Raw genomic sequence first — 19585 nt, 5'->3', positions numbered from 1 at the left:
TAATCAGCCCAAGAGTGTTGCCCTTTAATTTACTTCTGCAAATATAGCACCACATGACCTTCAGAGGGGGATTCTTTGAATCCCCATGTCAGAGCAAACGTCAATGAATTGTCCTTTTTAAAAAAGGAAATGTATTTTTGAACCCGTTTTAGGGCCATTTCTAAAGAAATTTTTGTCGTAATGGAGTTTAGTTTTGGAACTTCTGTTTTCTGATGACATAAATAGCTGAACATTTTTTTTAGATGTTGATTTGGCTTTTAAATATATACATATGTATTCATACACATAAATACAGTTGTATGTTTTAACAGTTAAAGCTTAGGTCTATTTCATTAAAGACTGGATATTCTACATTCTGAATTCTTTAGAGGAATCTATAACATAAAAACTTGATAATAATAAAACAGGACAAGGTATGAGTTCACTGCCTGATTCCATATGATTTAGCTGAACATTTAGTGGTCATTAATCATAAATTTTGAATTAAGACTCCCAAGTGAGATACCTCTATCCAAAGTATTTAGCATGTAACTCCCGTAGGAGAGAAAGATGAACAAGTCTCAGACTTAATGAAAGGAGCGTTGACTAGTGAGTATTTAAGCAGCCTGGAATTCATCACAAACTTTCTGGAAATGTAATAATGAGTAATGTGTACAGAGACATTTCCTCTAAGTATACAGTGTGTAGAGTGGGTTATTTTGAAATTCACTGTTTTAGGGCTTATCTTGCTGTATTATATAAAGTAGACTGTTCTAGTTTTGTTCTTAGTAAAAATAAACTCCTTCCACATTTTACAGGTACACTTTCACCATTGTTCTCGGTTCTGCTTTGGATAGCAGTTGCAGTCTGCACATCTATGCTGTTTTTCTTCTCCAAGCCTGTGGGTATTCGGCCATTTCTTGTGTCAGTAATGCTCAGATCAATATATACAATAGGTCTTGGACCTACGTTAATACTTCTTGGTGCAGCTAATGTAAGTATTTTACTTAGCTTTCTACTGTTCTGGATGAATTAAAAGTGTACTAAATATAAAACTGTAACTCTATGCTTTAACTCTGTATATACAGTAAATTATAATTCATTGTGAGTCCGAGTTAGTCAGAGTTTAACTTGTGCCTTTTTTATTGACTTTTGAGAGAAAGGAAAAATGGCAAGTGAGGGGCTTCCCTGGTGGCTCAGTGGTTGGGTTCGTGCCCCAGTCCGGGAGGATCCCGCATGCCGCGGAGCGGCTCGGCCCGTGGGCCATGGCCTCTGGGCCTGCGCGTTTGGAGCCTGTGCTCCGCGGCGGGAGGGGCCGCAACAGTGAGGGGCCCGCGTACCGCAAAAAAAAAAAAAAAAAAAAAAATGGCAAGTGAAAATTTGATATATTTAAGATGGTAGCATTTGGGGCATGACCCAGCTCTGCAGTCAATTTAATCCAATTCAGTTTTAATGCCTTTGGCATCCTATATGGGCAGCTATTGACAAAATTAACTCTAAGCCACTGTTAACATCCTAAAGTAACTTCTAAATCATCCGAGAAAGATTAAATTATATTCAGCAGAATTTTAGAAGTGAATAATACCTTTTATAAAATGACCAAAAGAAAAGGGTTGCTGTAAGAGAAAATATGAAGTTGGACTCTTTTTATGAGAACAAAACCTATTAACTTGTGAAAGGCATAGATGAGACTTTTTTTCCACTAATTTTTTTTTTAATTTTGAAATATTAGAACAAGGGCATACATTTCACAACTTGAGCTAAGTAAGTTTAGAATAAGTAAGCCAGACTACTATTGCAAATAGCAGTAATTTTGCCCAAGAGATAAAATTTTAAAGGGACTAGACAACTTTTTGTATGGCACAGCTAAAAAGGGATATTAGGAAATGGTAAATCACCAGGTTGATGAAAGAACATGTGGCAGGTAAATAAATCTTGCTAATATGTCTGCTCAATAGCTAAGCACTTTCTATATTTTTTACTGGGTTTCTAACATAATATCCTATATTCTGGTGTCTGTATATCTGTATCTGGTATCTCCCCTACTACATTATACAATTCATAAGACTAATACTTGATCATTCAATGTCTGGAACATCATTGGTATTCAACAAATATTTCTTAATTAAATTAACTAATGAATGAGTGAAAGATTATCTTTGTATTCTTATACATTTACAGTGCCTTGCACATAAAAAACAGGTGGCAAATATATATTGAAAATGAATAAATGAAATAATCAACCAAACTTTGGAGAACTATAAAGCCAAGCTAGTATGGCCGAATCTATGTTTCTGACCCCTATTATAATATTACATATAATATTATACATTATAATATTATAATTCTTCAAAAACTGGACATGATATATATGACAGATATATACATATATATGTGATGGTTACATATATATATACATATATATATGTGACAGATATATTTATATGTTTATATATATTAAATGATTACATTCAGGTCACCAAATTACCAATTATTCCTCAATCATTGTGAATAAGGGGAAGTATACTATACATACAAAGGGCTCTATCAGTAAAGAATTCCGTAAAGTACCAAATATGTTATTCTGTAAGTTTCTTGAGGGCAGGGGTTGTCACATTCATAGATATAATCCTATCTACCTCACTCACTCCCTACCCCATTTTCCTCCACCTTAATGCCTAGCACTTAAACATTCAAAAATTGTTTACGTGAACTGAAGTAGTACTTTCGGTGCTTTGGAAATAAGATAATTTTGCGAAATTTCCAACCGAGTGAATTAAGGAATCTTCATGAATTTATCTGATTTTTTCTAAGCCTATTACTGCATCCAGCTTATTATTTTTTCTTTAAAAAATACATTGACTATTGAACCCAATTATTTGAAGAAACAAATAATATTTCTAAACTGATAACTGATTCTCAATAAGACATTAATCCAAGTGAGAAAATCCAAATTTGATAAATGAAATAATAGCTAGACAGAATTAGACCAAAATAACAGCATTTATTGGGTCTCTGTTATCTAATAGACAATGGTAATAATAGAGGATTTGTGGTTCTTGCCATCCAGAAGCTTTAAGGATATATAAAGAGGTATGGAATAACATTTTAAAATCTATTGGGAAAGCCAAAAACATTGGGAGAATTTTTCTTTTGCCCCTCATGGGACAGGATAAAAAGATAACTTCTGCCTGGTTTGGTGAGAATAGTTCCACTATAAGTAATGACTATTCATCACCAGAGGGCAGACAGCAGAAGCAAGAAGAGCTACAATCCTGCAGCCTGTGGAATGAAAACTACATTCACAGAAAGATAGACAAAATGAAAAGGCAGAGGAATATATACCAGATGAAAGAAAAAGATAAAACACCAGAAAACCAATTACATGAAGTGGAAATAGGCAACCTTCCCGAAAAAGAATTCAGAATAATGATAGTGAAGACGATCCAGGATGTAAGAAAAAAAATGAAGGCAAAGATTGAGAAGATGCAAGAAATGTTTAACAAAGACCTAGAAGAATTAAAGAACAAACACCTAGAAGAATTAAAGAACAAACACCTAGAAGAATTAAAGAACAAACACCTAGAAGAATTAAAGAACAAACAGAGATGAACAATACAATAACTGAAATGAAAAATGCACTAGAAGGGAATCAATAGCAGAATAACTGAGGCAGAAGAATGCATAAGTGACCTGGAAGACAGAACAATGGAAATCACTGCCATGGAACAGAGTAGAGAAAAAAGAATGAAAAGAAATGAAGACAGCCTAAGAGACCTCTGGGACAACATTAAATGCACCAACATCCAATGCACCAACATTCACATTATTGGGGTTCCAGAAGGAGAAGAGAGAGATATAGAACCTGAGAAAATATTTGAAGAGATCATAGTTGAAAACTTCCCTAATATCAGAAATGAAATAGCCACCCAAGTCCAGGAAGCACAGAGAGTCCCAGGCAGCATAAACCCAAGGAGAACCACGCCGAGACACATAGTAATCAAACTGACAAAAATTAAAGACAAAGATAAATTATTAAAAGCAAAAAGGGAAAAATGACAAATTACATACAAGGGAACTCCCATAAGATTAACAACTGATTTCTCAGCAGAAAATATACAAGCCAGAAGGGAGTGGCATGATATATTTAAAGTGATGAAAGGGAAGAACCTACAACCAAGATTACTCTACCCAGCTAGGATCTCATTCAGATTCGATGGAGAAATCAAAAGCTTTACAGGCAAGCAAAAGCTAAGAGAATTCAGCACCACCAAACCGGCTCTACAAAAAATGCTAAAGGAACTTCTCTAAGTGGCAAACACAAGAGAAGAAAAGGACCTACAAAAACAAACCCAAAACAATTAAGAAAATAGTCATAGGAACATACATATCAATAATTACCTTACACGTGAATGGATTAAATGCTCCAACCAAAAGACACAGGCTCGCTGAATGGATGCAAAAGCAAGACCCATGTATATGCTGTCTACAAGAGACCCACTTCAGACCTAGGGACACATACAGACTGAAACTGAGGGGATGGAAAAAGATTTTCCATACAAATGGAAATCAAAAGAAATCTGGAGTAGCAATACTCGTATCAGATAAAATAGACTTTAAAATAAAGAATGTTACAAGAGACAAGGAAGGACACTACATAATGATCAGGGGATCAATCCAAGAAGAAGATATAACGATTATAAATATATACGTGCCCAACATAGGAGCACCTCAATACATAAGGCAAATAAATGCTAACAGCTATAAAAGAGGAAATCGACAGTAACACAATAATAGTGGGGGACTTTAACACCTCACTTACACCAATGGACAGATCACCCAGACAAAATATTAATAAGGAAACACAAGCTTTAAATGACACAATAGACCATATAGATTTAATTGATATTTATAGGACATTCCATCTGAAAACAGCAGATTACACTTTCTTCTCAGATGCAAACAGAAGTCCAGGACCAGATGGCTTCACAGGTGAATTCTATCAAACATTTAGAGAAGAGCTAACACCCATCCTTCTCAAACTCTTCCAAAAAATTGCAGAGGAAGGAACACTCCCAAACTCTTTCTACGAGGCACCATCACCCTGATACTAAAACCAGACAAAGATACTACAAAAAAAGAAAATTACAGACCAATGTCACTGATGAATGTAGATGCAAAAATCCTCAACAAAATACTAGCAAACAGAATCCAACAACACATTAAAAGGATCATACACCATGATCAAGTGGGATTTATCCCAGGTATGCAAAGATTCTTCAGTATACGGAAATCTATGTATGTGATACACCATATTAACAAATTGAAGAATGAAAACCATGTGATCATCTCAATAGATGCAGAAAAGGCTTTTGACAAAATTCAACACCTACTTATGATAAAAACTCTCCAGAAAGTGGGATAGAGGGAACCTCCTACCTCAACATAATAAAGGCCATATGCGACAATCCCACAGCCAACGTCATTCTCAATGGTGAAAAACTGAAAGCATTTCCACTAAGAACAGGAACAAGACAAGGATGTCCACTCTTGCCACTCTTATTCAATCAACATAGTTTTGGAAGTCCTAGCCAAAGCAATCAGAGAAGAAAAAAAAATAAAAGGAATCCAAGTTGGAAAAGAAGTAAAACTGTCACTGTTTGCAGATAACATGATACTATACATAACTAATCCTAAAGATGCCATCAGAAAACTACTAGAGCTAATCAATGAATTTGGTAAAGTTTCAGGATACAAAATTAATGCACAGAAATCTCTTGCATTCCTATACTCTAAAAACGAAAGATCAGAAAGGGAAACAATCCCATTCACCACTTTAACAAAAAGAATAAAATACCTAGGAATAAACCTACCTAAGAGGTAAAAGACCTATACTCAGAAAAACATAATACACTGATGAAAGATATCAAAGATGACAAACAGTTGGAGAGATATAGCATTTCGTGGATTGGAAGAATCAATATTCTGAAAATGACTCTACTACCCAAAGCAATCTACAGATTCAATGCAATCCCTATCAAATTACCAATGGCATTTTTTACAGAACTAGAACAAAAAATCTTAAAATTTGTATGGAGACACAAAAGGCCCCGAACAGCCAAAGCAATCTTGAGGGAAAAAAACAGAGCTGGAGGAATCAGACTCCCTGACTTCAGACTATACTATAAAGCTACAGTCATCAAGACAATATGGTACTGGCACAGAAACAGAAATATAGATCAATGGAAGAAGATAGATAGCCCAGAGATAAACCCATGCACCTATGGTCAACTAATCTATGACAAAGGAGGCAAGGATATACAATGGAGAAGACAGTCTCTTCAATAAGTGGTGCCTGGAAAACTGGACAACTACATGTAAAAGAGTGAAATTAGAACACTCCCTAACACCATACACAAAAATAAACTCAAAATGGATTAAGGACCTAAATGTATTAGAACACTCCCTAACACCATACACAAAAATAAACTCAAAATGAATTAAAGACCTAAATGTAAGACTGGACACTATAAAACTCTTAGAGGAAACCATAGGAAGAACACACTTTGACATAAATCACAGCAAGATCTTTTTTGACCCACCTCCTAGAGTAATGGAAATAAAAACAAAAATAAACAAATGGGACCTAATGAAACTTAAAAGCTTTTACACAGCAAAGGAAACCATAAACAAGATGAAAACACAACCCTCAGAATGGGAGAAAATATTTGCAAACAAAGCAATGGACAAAGGATTAATCTCCAAAAAATATAAACAGCTCATGCAGCTCAATATTAAAAAAACAAACAACCCAATCAAAAAATGGCCAAAGACCTAAATAGGCATTTCTCCAAAGAAGACATACAGATGGCCAAGAGACACATGAAAAGCTGTTCAACATCACTAATTATTAGAGAAATGCAAATCAAAACTACAATGAGGTATCACTTCACACCAGTTAGAATGGGCATCCTAAGAAAATCTGCAAACGACAAATGCTGGAGAGGGTGTGGAGAAAAGGGAACCCTCTTGTGCTGTTGGTGGGAATGAAACTGATACAGCCACTATGAAGAACAGTATGGAGGTTCCTTAAGAAGCTAAAAATAGAACTACCATACGACCCAGCAATCCCACTACTGGGCATATACCCTGAGAAGACCATAATTCAAAAAGACACATGCACCCCAGTATTCATTGCAGCACTGTTTACAATAGCCAGGTCATGGAAGCAACCTGAATGCCCATTGACAGATGAATGGATAAAGAAAATATGGTACATATATACAATGGAATATTTCTCAGCCATAAAAAGGAATGATACTGGGTCATTTTTAGAGACATAGATGGACCTAGAGACTGTTATACAGAGTGAAGTTAAGTCAGAAAGAGAAAAACAAATATTGTATATTAATTCATATATGTGGAATCTAGAAAAATGGTACAGATCAACCAGTTTGCAAGGCAAAAATAGAGACACAGATGTAGAGAACAAATGTATGGACACCAAGAGGGCAAAGCGGGGTGGGGGGTGGTGGTGGAATGAATTGGGAGATTGGGATTGACATTTATACACTAGTATGTATAAAATGGATTACTAATAAGAACCTGCTGTGTAAAATAAATTAATTAATTTAATTAAAAAAATAACTTCATAAGAGCAGCAAGTGTTATACTTTAATTTCTTCCTGAGAAGAAATCTACATGGAGATATAATTTTCTTATTAACTATGTGAATCTGTGGGTAGTCTAATAGCCTTCACAGCATAAAACACTCGTTTGCACAGTCCCCAAATGATACATTATGATCTGCCTGTCCAGGGTATTTTGACCAAAGAAAATATTAGCTTTGATTTGGGACAAGTTGAATGGAATAATTGTAATTTTGTTATGATAGATATTGATAGAAGAGTTTTTACCTATAGTTTTGATACTGTACAGATTAATAAAAACATTTTAGCAAATATCATTTACCTTAACGTTTAACATAACAGGCTCATTACAGAACTGTCTATGGTTTACCATTTCCTAGGAGGTAGGAAAAAAAAGAAAACATAAATCAATCATGTTTTTCCCTTAGATTTTAACGTATTTATTAACTTAATTTACACTTAAAACTTTGCATTATGTAACAGGTGGAACTATAATTGCTAAAGTTATAGGTATCAGAAACAGGGAAAAATCGTCTACCTGAGAGTTAAGCCTTAATGAGCATCAGAATTCCAGACCTTAGGTAAATAGCAAGCCTCTGAATTTCATTCTTGTCATCAGTGAAATGAAGATATTAAAGCCTAGTCTGTCCTCATCAGGTTGTTGAGAAGATCAGTTCAGAAGATTAGTATGAAGATTTAGAAAAGAACAATAGTACGATAATAATAGCAATAAAGGCTGCCATTTACCAGTATCTAATACATGAAGTAGGATTTAATTATAAAACATTGCTGTCATGATCGTAAAAGTGTTTGTATTTTGGTTCACAGGGACTTGTTTGTTTCTGACTCAGTGTCTTTCACGGTGTTAAGCAAACACAGAAAGTCCTTTTTTTGGTAAAGGAATCAAGTGGGAGGAAAAAACCTCAATCTATATTCTGAGCACTTAGTATTATCAGTTTCTGTGTATTATGTTGCTTCATCTTTATCATCTTTGCTAGTTTCTAAAAAATTTGTATTTAGCTTGCAGCTCGCTTCTCTGTCTTGTCACGGGGGTTACCTCAATATTTGAGTTGTTTTTAAAAATTCAAATGTTCTTCTCTGTTAGAAAAGCATATCTTATAACCCAGTACAGTTTTCTTCCCACCTCTACGTTACATTTTTAGTTATTGCTAATGAAAATTAACATTATTTTGGCAAATATAAACACATTTTATCAGTTTGGGATCACTTAATATGTTTTCATACCATCAAACTTATTTATAAATCTCATTTTAATAATGATAGTATTAACCAGTTATATGGATGTTATATAATTTATTTAACCATTTCATTAATTCTTATTGTTTAGATTTTTATAATAAATAATACAATAAACACCTGTGAAATATATTGAGTCAAAACATTCATATTCCCGTCCTTTCTTTCTCACACACACACACACACACTCCCTGTTTTTCATATAATACAGTCACTGATGTTCCCACTTCTGATATTCAGTTGCAGAAACAGAAAACTGCCCCAGTGCTGGGAGAATACTAGCATGTGTTGAATTTAGTAAGAGACACTACAGTTTACACCACCCTCGTTTACTGTACTGTTTCGCTGGCAATTTAAAAGATCTCTTGGGTGATTTTGACTACATGACAATTTTGCCTCACGCTTTGACTGTAGAACCTTATCCTGCCCAAGATGTAACATCACTGAAATGGAGATTTTTGAATCAGATAATCTGATTTTTTAGTAAGAAGGTTGATGAATATATAGTAATATAGTTAAACTGCAGTTCAAGACAATAGATTCAATTTTACTTTTTAATAAATAGTAGACAATCTTTTTTTGCTATAATTATTGTTGGAAAATAAATAGGAACAGTGTAAGATGGGGATAGGATTATTGATCAGGGACATAGAACCAAGTAAGACAGAAAGGATTATATAAAGGCAGCTATAAATTTCTGTGATCACATAAAATAGCAAACTTTAAGGGACACCACATAAAATTCTAGAGCTGTGAGGCACCTTAAGGCTTATTCCCTTCTAGTCATTTCATTTTAGAAATGAGTGTATACATCCTATAGACACCAGGAGGATTTACCTAAGTAATTAGTGGCAGAGCCAAGACTGGAACCCTGATGGCCCAACTTCTAAGCCAGGGTCTTCCCACTATATTGCACTGTTTAAAAAAAAAGTCCTGCAAAGACATATCAATGAAATATAAAGTATCTATGAAAATATTACTATACTGTATAATTAATTTACCTAGTTAAAATTAATGAATTTGTTTTAGTATACATTGATTAACAAATGAACATTCATTTTTCTGTTTTGGAAGACCATCATTTGGATTATGTGTTACTTTTAAAAGGCTGTACAGAGAGCTTACATTGCTGCCGTTTCCCTCCCCCACCTGCCACTTTTTCCCCCAACCTTCACACAATTTATCCCATTCTCAATGAAAAATATATCAAGGGCAGCTTTGAAGAATAGATGGAGAAAGAAAAAAATATAAGGGACGGTTGTGATCATTTATATCGGTATTTGTGTACTGACTCGAGGGTCCTTCCAACACCAGATCAGAAGATGGCCTTTTAACCACCTTGCTCAGTTCCCACACCCCCCGTTTATTGTTGCCCACATGAACGCTTGCCACAGAAGTAATGATCGCCTATGTAATGGTATTGACAAACGAAGGACTGGTTAGACAATGTCAAGTAAGTCATGACATGAAATGGGAGAATGTTTCTGTAACTTCTTCATTTCCATAAATATTCCCAGCTTTCATGGAAAATGCTCAATAAAACTAATTTGCAAATTTCCAGGTCATGCATCAGGAAAAACCAGCGTTCAAGTTTTTTCCTACCCAAATCATTTATACTTACACTTATTTCTTCATGGTATGAATACTTCAAAATTAAAAGACAGCAGTTTCCTTGTTTCTGATCTCTGCAGAAATAGGTGGCTGCCACTACCAGCATTGGCTCCATCAAGAGAAAAGGAGCATATTCATCAATATGAAGCTTTAGGTCAAGGTTCAAAAAAATTAACCTGAAACAAATAAGGCGAATCTTTCTTTTTCATGCAAGAATGGCAGAGGCCCTTTTAGGCAGAAGTGTGCCCTTGCTTTTGCATTATTTGAGAATTGAACTATATTGCTCTTGAGAACCTGAATTCAATGTATCCCTTTTCCTATAAGTATATAGGACTTATAGTTTTCCTGCATAATTTTTTTATGACTCAAATACACAACATTTAAACAATTTGTCTTCAACATATAATTCATCCTTCTGAAAAGTCATAATTTTAATTTTTAATTTTATTTTTTATAGAACTTCTTATTTCTATTTCATATTGATGATATGGGTGAATGAATTAAACTTGCTTTTGGATAGTAAACATAAAGACATCCATTAATACAGTAGCTATATTTAATAGTAATGTAAAGGTGTGATGATGTAACACTAAATAGTGAAGTAAGACTTTCTATTTAACATTATTCAAGTTAACAAGATGATGAAATTGATAATATCTATTATTGAGAGGATATTTAATTAACATGGGGCAAACTTAGGAAAGGTTTGAAGTTTTTAATTGCTGTGTTGTTGACTTGGTTTGGTCATCCTCACAACGTGCAATGATAAACCATTTCTCATTTTATCTGTATTGATTTGGATTTCAGAAAGTGGAAGGAAAAGGTTTTTCCAACCTCTCAAATTTTACTTCTGCCCAAAGTGTTGTGCTCCTTCTTATGTTATTTAAAATCATTCCATAAGGCAGTTTCTTTCATATACATGGAAAAAAATCTATGATGTTGCAAAGAGCAAGCTGTCTTCCCAAAGTTAGGTTTGGACATATAAAAACAAATATGATACCATTGCCAAAGAACCTCAGTATAAATTTCTGTATTTAAATTTCTGTATGTAAATTTCTGTATTTAAATGTATTTTTAATTTGAATACTCTACATCAGCGGTCCCCAACCTTTTTGGCACCAGGGACCGGTTTTGTGGAAGACATTTTTTCCACGGACGGGGGTTGGGGGGAATGATTCAGGCGGTAATGGGAGTGATGGGGAGCGATGGGGAGCGGCAGATGAAGCTTCCCTCGCTGGCCTGCCGCTCACCTCCTGCTGTGCCACCCGGTTCCTAACAGTCCGCAGACTGGTACCAGTCCACAGCCTGGGGATTGGGGACCCCTGCTCTGCATGGTACCAAGCATAATAAACACTCCAAAACGTTTACTGAATAATTACCATACATAGGACTTAGAAGATACATCCAAGTATTATATTTATTTTAATCTAGGTAGAGAAGTATATTTATATTTTTTATGAATGTAGAGTAAATTAAATACAAACATAATTTTTAATGGCCTACTTGTTTAAAATAATATTCAGTAGAGAAAGTCCAGGATAAAAAAATCGAGGACAAATCTCTGGATGTTTTCTGAAAATATATTTTTCTATTTCATTTATAGTATAATAATGAAAACACTGCATTATTACTTTTAATATGGAAAATATAATGAGTAATATTTCAAGAGTCCTTGTACTAAGGGCTTCATATTCATTATGAATTATTTAATTCCTTGAAGAGTTCTATGAGGTGGGAATTCCTTTATTCCAATTTTTGAGAAGAAACAACCAAGGCTTCCAGTTGCATGGCCTGGGTCAGATAATAGTAGTGGGAAAACTAGCATTTAAATTCATGCCTGTCTTGACTGCAGAGCTACGGCTCTTAATCACTCTTCCTCTCTTTTCCTGGAACTGCAAAGAATACAGGGTTTGTCTCTATGGTGTTTACATGCAGATTTGTAAGCAGTGCTGAAAAATTACAAACGAGAAATCATAAAAGAAAACCACAGACTTTGTGAATAATAGGTTTTGTCAATGACATGCTGTTTTTGTGAGTTTCAGAACAAATAAGACAGTAAAATCGAATCTTTTCCTCCCTTTAGCTTTGTAATAAAATCGTATTTCTGGTGAGTTTTGTCGGAAATCGTGGCACGTTCACCCGAGGGTACCGAGCGGTCATCCTGGATATGGCCTTTCTCTACCATGTAGCGTATGTCCTGGTTTGCATGCTGGGCCTCTTTGTTCACGAATTCTTCTATAGCTTCCTGGTGAGTACATCTCTATGTGGATAGTCACTGCTGAAAAAAATACATAATGCTGCTGCTTCTTATGCTTCTTCCTTTGATTTTTTTTTTTTTAAGCAGAGTCTGGCATTTAGGACAAATTATGTTATTTTTAGACTTGCCTAGGAAAATCATGCATTATTATTATTTTTAGTCTTTATCTCTGAGAAACGACATAGGTGGTACAATTCTTTATTTTATCTCTGAGACCCACCTCTTGACCCAGGCTTTGTATAGCAGGCTGCTTTGGGTTTCAGCCAAGTCATATTTCCCTTAGAGATTCTTCAACAAGAAAAGGGATATACTTTCTTGGTACTGAATTCATTGCATTTATTTATAACAGCAAATATTTTGTGTATCTTTAGAATGGCATATAAATAAAATGAAGGGGAAAGCCAACTTAGCAAAAAGATGATGAGTTGTTTTAAGGGCAGTCTTATAGTTTTAGATTTAATATGTTGTTGTTGTTAAGCTGATTTACATATATCTATTCATTAAGTGGATTTTCAGATTTCTTCTAAAGCCGCATTTTGGTTTTGGTTTTGTTTTTTTGCTGGTTATCAGTTTTCCTTCCTACATATATGTTCTGTAGCTATAAACCAGGAGAGGAGTCAATACAAGTATATGGTAATGTTTTGAAACTTAGAGCATTACCAGGTTAGCATCATGATGCCAGAGGAACAATTTATTCATATCTTCAGCTCACAGTTGCTATGCAGAGGAGAGCACTACCCAATAAAATAATCCCTGAAAACAAGCTGAAGATCTAAAAACATTATGCTGACCTGGTTTTCTTGGGTCATGAGGGGCAAATTCATTGCCTCCTGCTTCCCTGTGACCTAGCTCACCCATGTAGGAAGATTAAGTAAGAAACTAATTTTCTGTTTACCCTAAAACACTTGAAAGAGCCACAGTGAAGAGCGGATTTGTCCCTTATCAACATAAGGATACAAAATTATCTTCCAGGCAGCTAAGTTAGATTAGTATTCAGCCACTTAAGTTAGATTAGTATTCAGCCATCAAAAGTAGACTTTTTTTTCTGATCCGAGGATCCTAATGAATTCCTTCTTTGCTCTAATTCACCACAAAAATTGCATTTTTTAATATCTGCCTGTGATAGGTAAAGGTCTATTATACCCAGCTCTTTTCCCTGACTGTAAAAAATATGTAATATTTATTATGTTTTTGTGCTTCAACCTCCTTGTCTATAAAATGGATAGGGGTAATATGAGAGCCTAGTAATATCAAGACCCATTAAAGAAATAATATGAAAAACATGTGAAATGATACATGTAAAATCTTTGTTATTTAAGGAAAGGTTTTTGAAAAAATAAAGGTGTATTTGAATTATTGTATGAGTTATTAATAGTAATGTTACTTTTAATTTATGTTAACCTTAATTTCCAGTTGCATTTTTCTCTCATGTTTTTCAAATCATACAACACTTATGCTAATTTGTTTTCATTGGGTTGGTTATAAAAAGGATATATTCCATTTTCATGTTTAGAGGACTAGAAGAAAATTTTAATGGACATAATGTCAAAATGGTATTTAAATGTATTTTTAAAATATTTTTATGTTTTAAAAAATATATGAATTTGCATTCCCAGTTGTGTCCACAAATGCCAATCCTTTAACCGGTAATAGAAACCACACTCTAGATTTTTCCTTTGAGAAATAAATGGAAGGAACCGTTCACCTGTCCAACATCAATACCTTTGCATTCTCAAGATTCTGATTCCATGGGTATGGAATAGGGCCCAGGAATATGCATTTTCATCAAGTATCCTATGGGCTTCTGAAAACTATAAACTTTCATAAACTATCCAGAAATGATCTGGAACCATTTCCAGACCTTTTCTTTAAGCCAGTGTTCAGCTGAGGGAAAATCTCCTTTCTGTCAACTAAATGCTTAAATAAGTTAAATAAGCCAGGTCAGTAATGTGGAAGCTGAACTTGCATTACTTAATTTGTCTTTAGGGAAGAATAAGGAATTTGCTTCTAAAGGTTGTATCTCCCTCCAGGAGATAAACAGATAGCAAAATAGTTAAACATATGTTTTTGTGTTTGACCATCAAAAAACATCAGTGTCCTAAGGTGAGCAAACAAGTTAATATATTTACAGCAATTATTTGCAAGACTATAGTTAAATTGGAAAGTAACTGTATAAGCCTCAAAACTCTGAAAAACAGAGTACAAGGCCCTGGTGTTTCTGAAGGGATGAGCGACACTGGTATTAATCATTTCAACCAGCTCAGAGATTTTAATCACTCCCCATAGATAGCAGAAAACAAACCCCAGTTATTCTAATATCAAAAATACTATTCATTTCTAAACTGATACTTATGCCTTCATTAAAGTAAATGTTAATACTGCTTTTAACCAGCTTTTAATAATGAAACATGTAGTTGCGAATGTATAATTTCAACTTTAAATATAGCAATAAGTAAAATTGTTCTTAAAGTTGACTGCAGATAGCAAACACATACCTAGATTCTTGACCAGTGCATATGGATTGTCAACTACTAAACACAAAATGGAGAATAACCCATTATCCATAGAGGAAGTGAATTAACACTTGTGAATTATATTTCTGTTTATACTTCTGTTCCCAAAAGCATCTACTAAAGTAATAGGTTTTGCCCTCAATCTACCTGTTTAGTAAGAAAGATGTTTGCATTTCTCAAATATTTTTAAATTTCATACCTTTTCTATTTTAGTGGGCTCATAAAATTGAATTCATGTCATTTCACCTCTAATCCCTTGATTAAACAATCCGTTGAATGAATCCTTCAATTATTCATCACTTAGTTCCCTAATTCAGCATTCTCATGTTAGCCATTTTACATATTCTAGAAGCAACTACAGAATATCGGAAAGGCTAAAAATAGGGAATAAGTAGCTAAGTTGGTTATGTATCGTATTACAATTTTTCTAAATTCAAATTTGAAGCTGTGCTATTACCATGTCTTAAAAAATTCATACTACATTGGTTATGAAACCAACAGATGCACATTATATATTGTGTTAGAGTTATCTTTATTGAAAAACAGTTTATTAACACATTCAAACTGGAGAAGAAATACATATTTTGGTTCATTTTTAAGTTGTTATTTATACTGTTATTCTCTCACAGGTAAATTAAAATGGTCTGCATTTGTATTTGTGATTACCTTTGTATTTATTCACCCTTTGCTTCATTGCCTTTTTTTCCTTGTTTTTGTTCTCTTTGGTTTTGTAGCTTTTTGATTTAGTATATAGAGAAGAGACTCTGCTCAATGTCATAAAAAGTGTCACACGGAATGGCCGCTCCATTATTCTAACTGCAGTCCTCGCCCTCATCCTTGTCTACCTGTTTTCCATTATTGGATTCCTTTTTCTGAAGGATGACTTCACTATGGAGGTGGATAGGCTGAAAAACAGAACTCCCCTTACAGGTATTGCTGTTACCACTAAATGAGCTTGCTCTGATGGCGGCTCTGACTGGTACATCTCTTGCTAAGAGGATCACAAATGAATGATGATGGAGGCAATGTTTTCTTGCATTCCTTTGAAAACATTTTCTTGTTCACTAAGAGCTCATGAGTGTGAAATACCCCTGCGCTGTATGTTAGCTGACAGTGTGCATAGGAAAATCTTCATACAAGAAACGTCACCTGAGCTCAGTCTCAGTACAGAAGTTTCAACAGTGTTGACTGTACTCCCGGGGACAGCTGACAATTTCAGTGCAGGGTAATAATAGCTTTGGGATTCTTTCTCTTGGGGGATGTCTCCCCCAAGAACTTCCAGCATCATTCACAACCATTATTTCATACATGTTTGCTCACAGTACATTATATTATACTTGAATAGTTGGAAAGCATAAATGCTTTGATTTGGAAACCATCAGATAGTCAGAAAATATGCTATAGAAAAATGCTCAAAATATTGTCATTAAGGGGCTCTGTCCGTGAATATGTGACTGTCAGAATTTCTGCATGATATTTGTTTTTATTGTCTGACTGGTTAGACATCACCCATTTATACTCACTGTGATTCTTGTGGTATGAGGGGTGATTCTTTCCATCTCACTTTGGACTTTTTATTTATTATGCTCCCTAATGGTTTCTTCTTTCCCCCTTTCCTACATTTTGTTGTTTTGGTTAAATTTTGTTCTTAAGTCTCTTTCCTCCTCTCCTGTTTTGCTGCATGGACATTGCAGTTCTGCACTTTGCTGATAGTTTCTCTGGGTGATTCCACTGCCTATGGGTTGCAGAGAAGGGAAACCACAAAACGACTCTCTCTTTCTTCAAACCATCAAATTTAAAAGTAGGATTTAATTAGTGGTGCTTTTAGAATATGGGATAATTAAGTGGCATTTAGATCTATTATTTAGTCTAAGTAATCAAGGCACGGAATAGAAACATCATATACATAGATGGAAAGTTATTAAACTTGAGACTGAATTTCAGACCTAGGTAGTAGTCTTTATTCACAGACACATGGTATATTTTCTGTTATGGCCTTTCTTTTTCTCCCTTAAATGTTACTTTGTCTAGAGTTTTATAGGTGTAAATATTTGGAGGAAAAGCTCATGTATATACATACCCCCAAAACTCCACTTGTACTAAACTATCTGTGAATCATAAACTATCTGTTCTCAAAATTCTTTGTCTCAATTATTTACTAGGCATGATCACATTGAGTTATTCAGTACAGAGTGAGTCTGACACTGAAGCGTCACAATTTCTGAATCCAAACGTGTACAGTCGTTATTGTTTTATGAACCTTGTAGTAAATAATTTTAATTGTGTTGTTTAAAAAGTAAATTAGTGTCCAGAGGAATGGATAAAGAAGATGTGGTACATACATACAATAGAATATTACTCATCCATAAAAAGGAACGAAATGGGGTCATTTGTAGAGATATAGATGGACCTAGAGACTGTCATACAGAGTGAAGTAGGTCAGAAAGAGAAAAACAAATATTGTATATTAACGCATATATGTGGAATCTGAAAAAATTGGTACAGGTAATCTTATTTACAAGCAGAAATAGAGACACAGATGTCGAGAACAAACGTATGGATACCAAGGGGGACGGGGGTGGGGGATGAATTGGGAGATTGGGATTGACATATATATACTATTGATACTATGTATAAAATAGATAACTAATGAGAACCTACTGTATAGCACAGGGAACTCTACCCCGTGCTCTGTGGTGACCTAAATGAGAAGGAAATCCCCAAAAGAGAGGATACATGTGTACATATAGCTGATTCACTTTGCTGTCCAGTATAAACTAACACAATATTGTAAAGCAACTATACTCCAATAAAAAAAAAGTAAGTTAGCGTCATTATATTATGAATATATTTTCTTTAGAAATATAAAAAAGTCTTCTTTCCTGTCTTCTACAAAATAGGAAGCACGAAAACTAAAATGTCAAGATCTTCACTAAAAATATTTATACATATTTATATAAAAAGTTGTTAAACAAGAGAAAGCATTTGTAAATACTATAAAAATATGGCATACAAGAACAGCTAACAAAGTTAAACTCTTGATTCTTCATAGACTGAGAGTTTTTGTTTCATAGAGAGTGTATGTGGTACCATGCCCTGGAAGAAGCACTCATATTTTCATAACATTTTAAATTTAATTCCTAATACTATATATTATGTCTGTGGATATGTAGCATAAAGTTTATTCTTTCAATTATTGAAAACTATTTTCTCCCAAAGTTGAGTGAAATTATCAAACATAGCACATCTAGGGAGCAAGTGAAATTGGGTACACAGTTCTTCAGTGAATGTGAAGAAATCAGTGAACAAAGAGAGAAGGTTGAGGTTCTAGAGCTGAATGGCAGGTGCACCGCAGATGGATATGAGAGCAGAGGACCAATAATTTGCAAATGGCCTTGGGAGTTTAGGACAATGCATATCCCACCTCTGACACCAGTGGAATCTGACTCTGTAGATGCAGGAGCCTGCACTTGACGGTGTTCAGGGGAATCCATGTCTTAGACAAGCCCAAGGAGTTGGCGGGAAGGTAGTGTTGACAAGCGGAGGTTCCAGTGTCTCTCCCACTGCCCCCTATTCCCCATCCTCAGTGCTGCCCTCCTGTTTCTACCCTCATTTCCTCTCCCCAGAAAATGGCAGAAACTTCCCAGGTGCTTCCCCCCGCTCAGCCTCTCTTCTGCTTGTGCAAGTCATTCATTCCTACCACGGTTCTGATTCTGTGTCTTATGGGTTTGAAAACTTTGCTGGGCCCTGGGCTGGCTGTGGGATGCTTGGTTTAAAATCATTAGCCTAGAAGCTCTGCCTTGTCTGTGCCTTTGCTGGCCTCTGTACCTTTTGTCATAGGATTGTACCTGGAATTGCCCCCTTTACCCTCTACCTCATCTTCCTGTGTGTAAATCCTGTCTCCTCTAGATGGATCCTTCTCCAAAAACCTTTGTTTTTTCCTTTCTAGAATTCACCTCTCCCTCTCTGAACGCACTACCTCACTTTACGTGTACCCCACTCCCTCCATTCAACTATAATTATGTCTGTACCTCTCTGTATTCCCTAATTGATTGTGGGTTCTCCAAGGCCCTGACTCCGAGTCCTCAGAGCTTAGCACGAAGTCAGTAAATATTAATTAAGGGAATGGCTCCTGGGGAACACTCAGGAACCCCACCTCTCTGACCACTTGATGCTCACTCCACCCCGTGATGTACCCGTCCTTTCTGCCATGCTGCCCCAGTCAGGGTGCAGGGAGGTAAAGTTTGCGGCTTCCCTTCCTCATGGACCCGAGCTCTCTCAGCTCCAGGGCTTGTGTTGGTGGCAACTCCAAGCCTGGT

At 35.2% G+C, this 19585-nt stretch overlaps 1 protein-coding gene across 4 annotated transcripts in view; it reads left to right on the top strand.

Moving 5' to 3' along the window:
• The window catches only part of ITPR2 (inositol 1,4,5-trisphosphate receptor type 2), a gene marked incomplete at its 5' end in the record, with an annotated part of 524405 nt that overhangs the window by 427010 nt on the left and 77810 nt on the right, over window positions 1-19585 (top strand). For all 4 annotated transcript variants that reach the window (XM_082665011.1, XM_082665010.1, XM_082665012.1 and 1 more), the window contains 3 exons: window positions 798-973; window positions 12580-12744; window positions 16001-16196. In XM_082665011.1, coding sequence (XP_082521137.1) covers window positions 798-973; window positions 12580-12744; window positions 16001-16196 — 537 coding nt within the window. The remainder of the gene's footprint in view (window positions 1-797; window positions 974-12579; window positions 12745-16000; window positions 16197-19585) is intronic.

The sequence above is a fragment of the Grampus griseus genome (assembly GCF_964374135.1).
Source record: "Grampus griseus genome assembly, chromosome: 11".
In the NCBI taxonomy this organism is placed as follows: Eukaryota; Metazoa; Chordata; class Mammalia; order Artiodactyla; family Delphinidae; genus Grampus; species Grampus griseus.
Note: the sequence above shows the minus strand (reverse complement) of the source record. Positions and strands in the feature narration are given on the sequence as shown.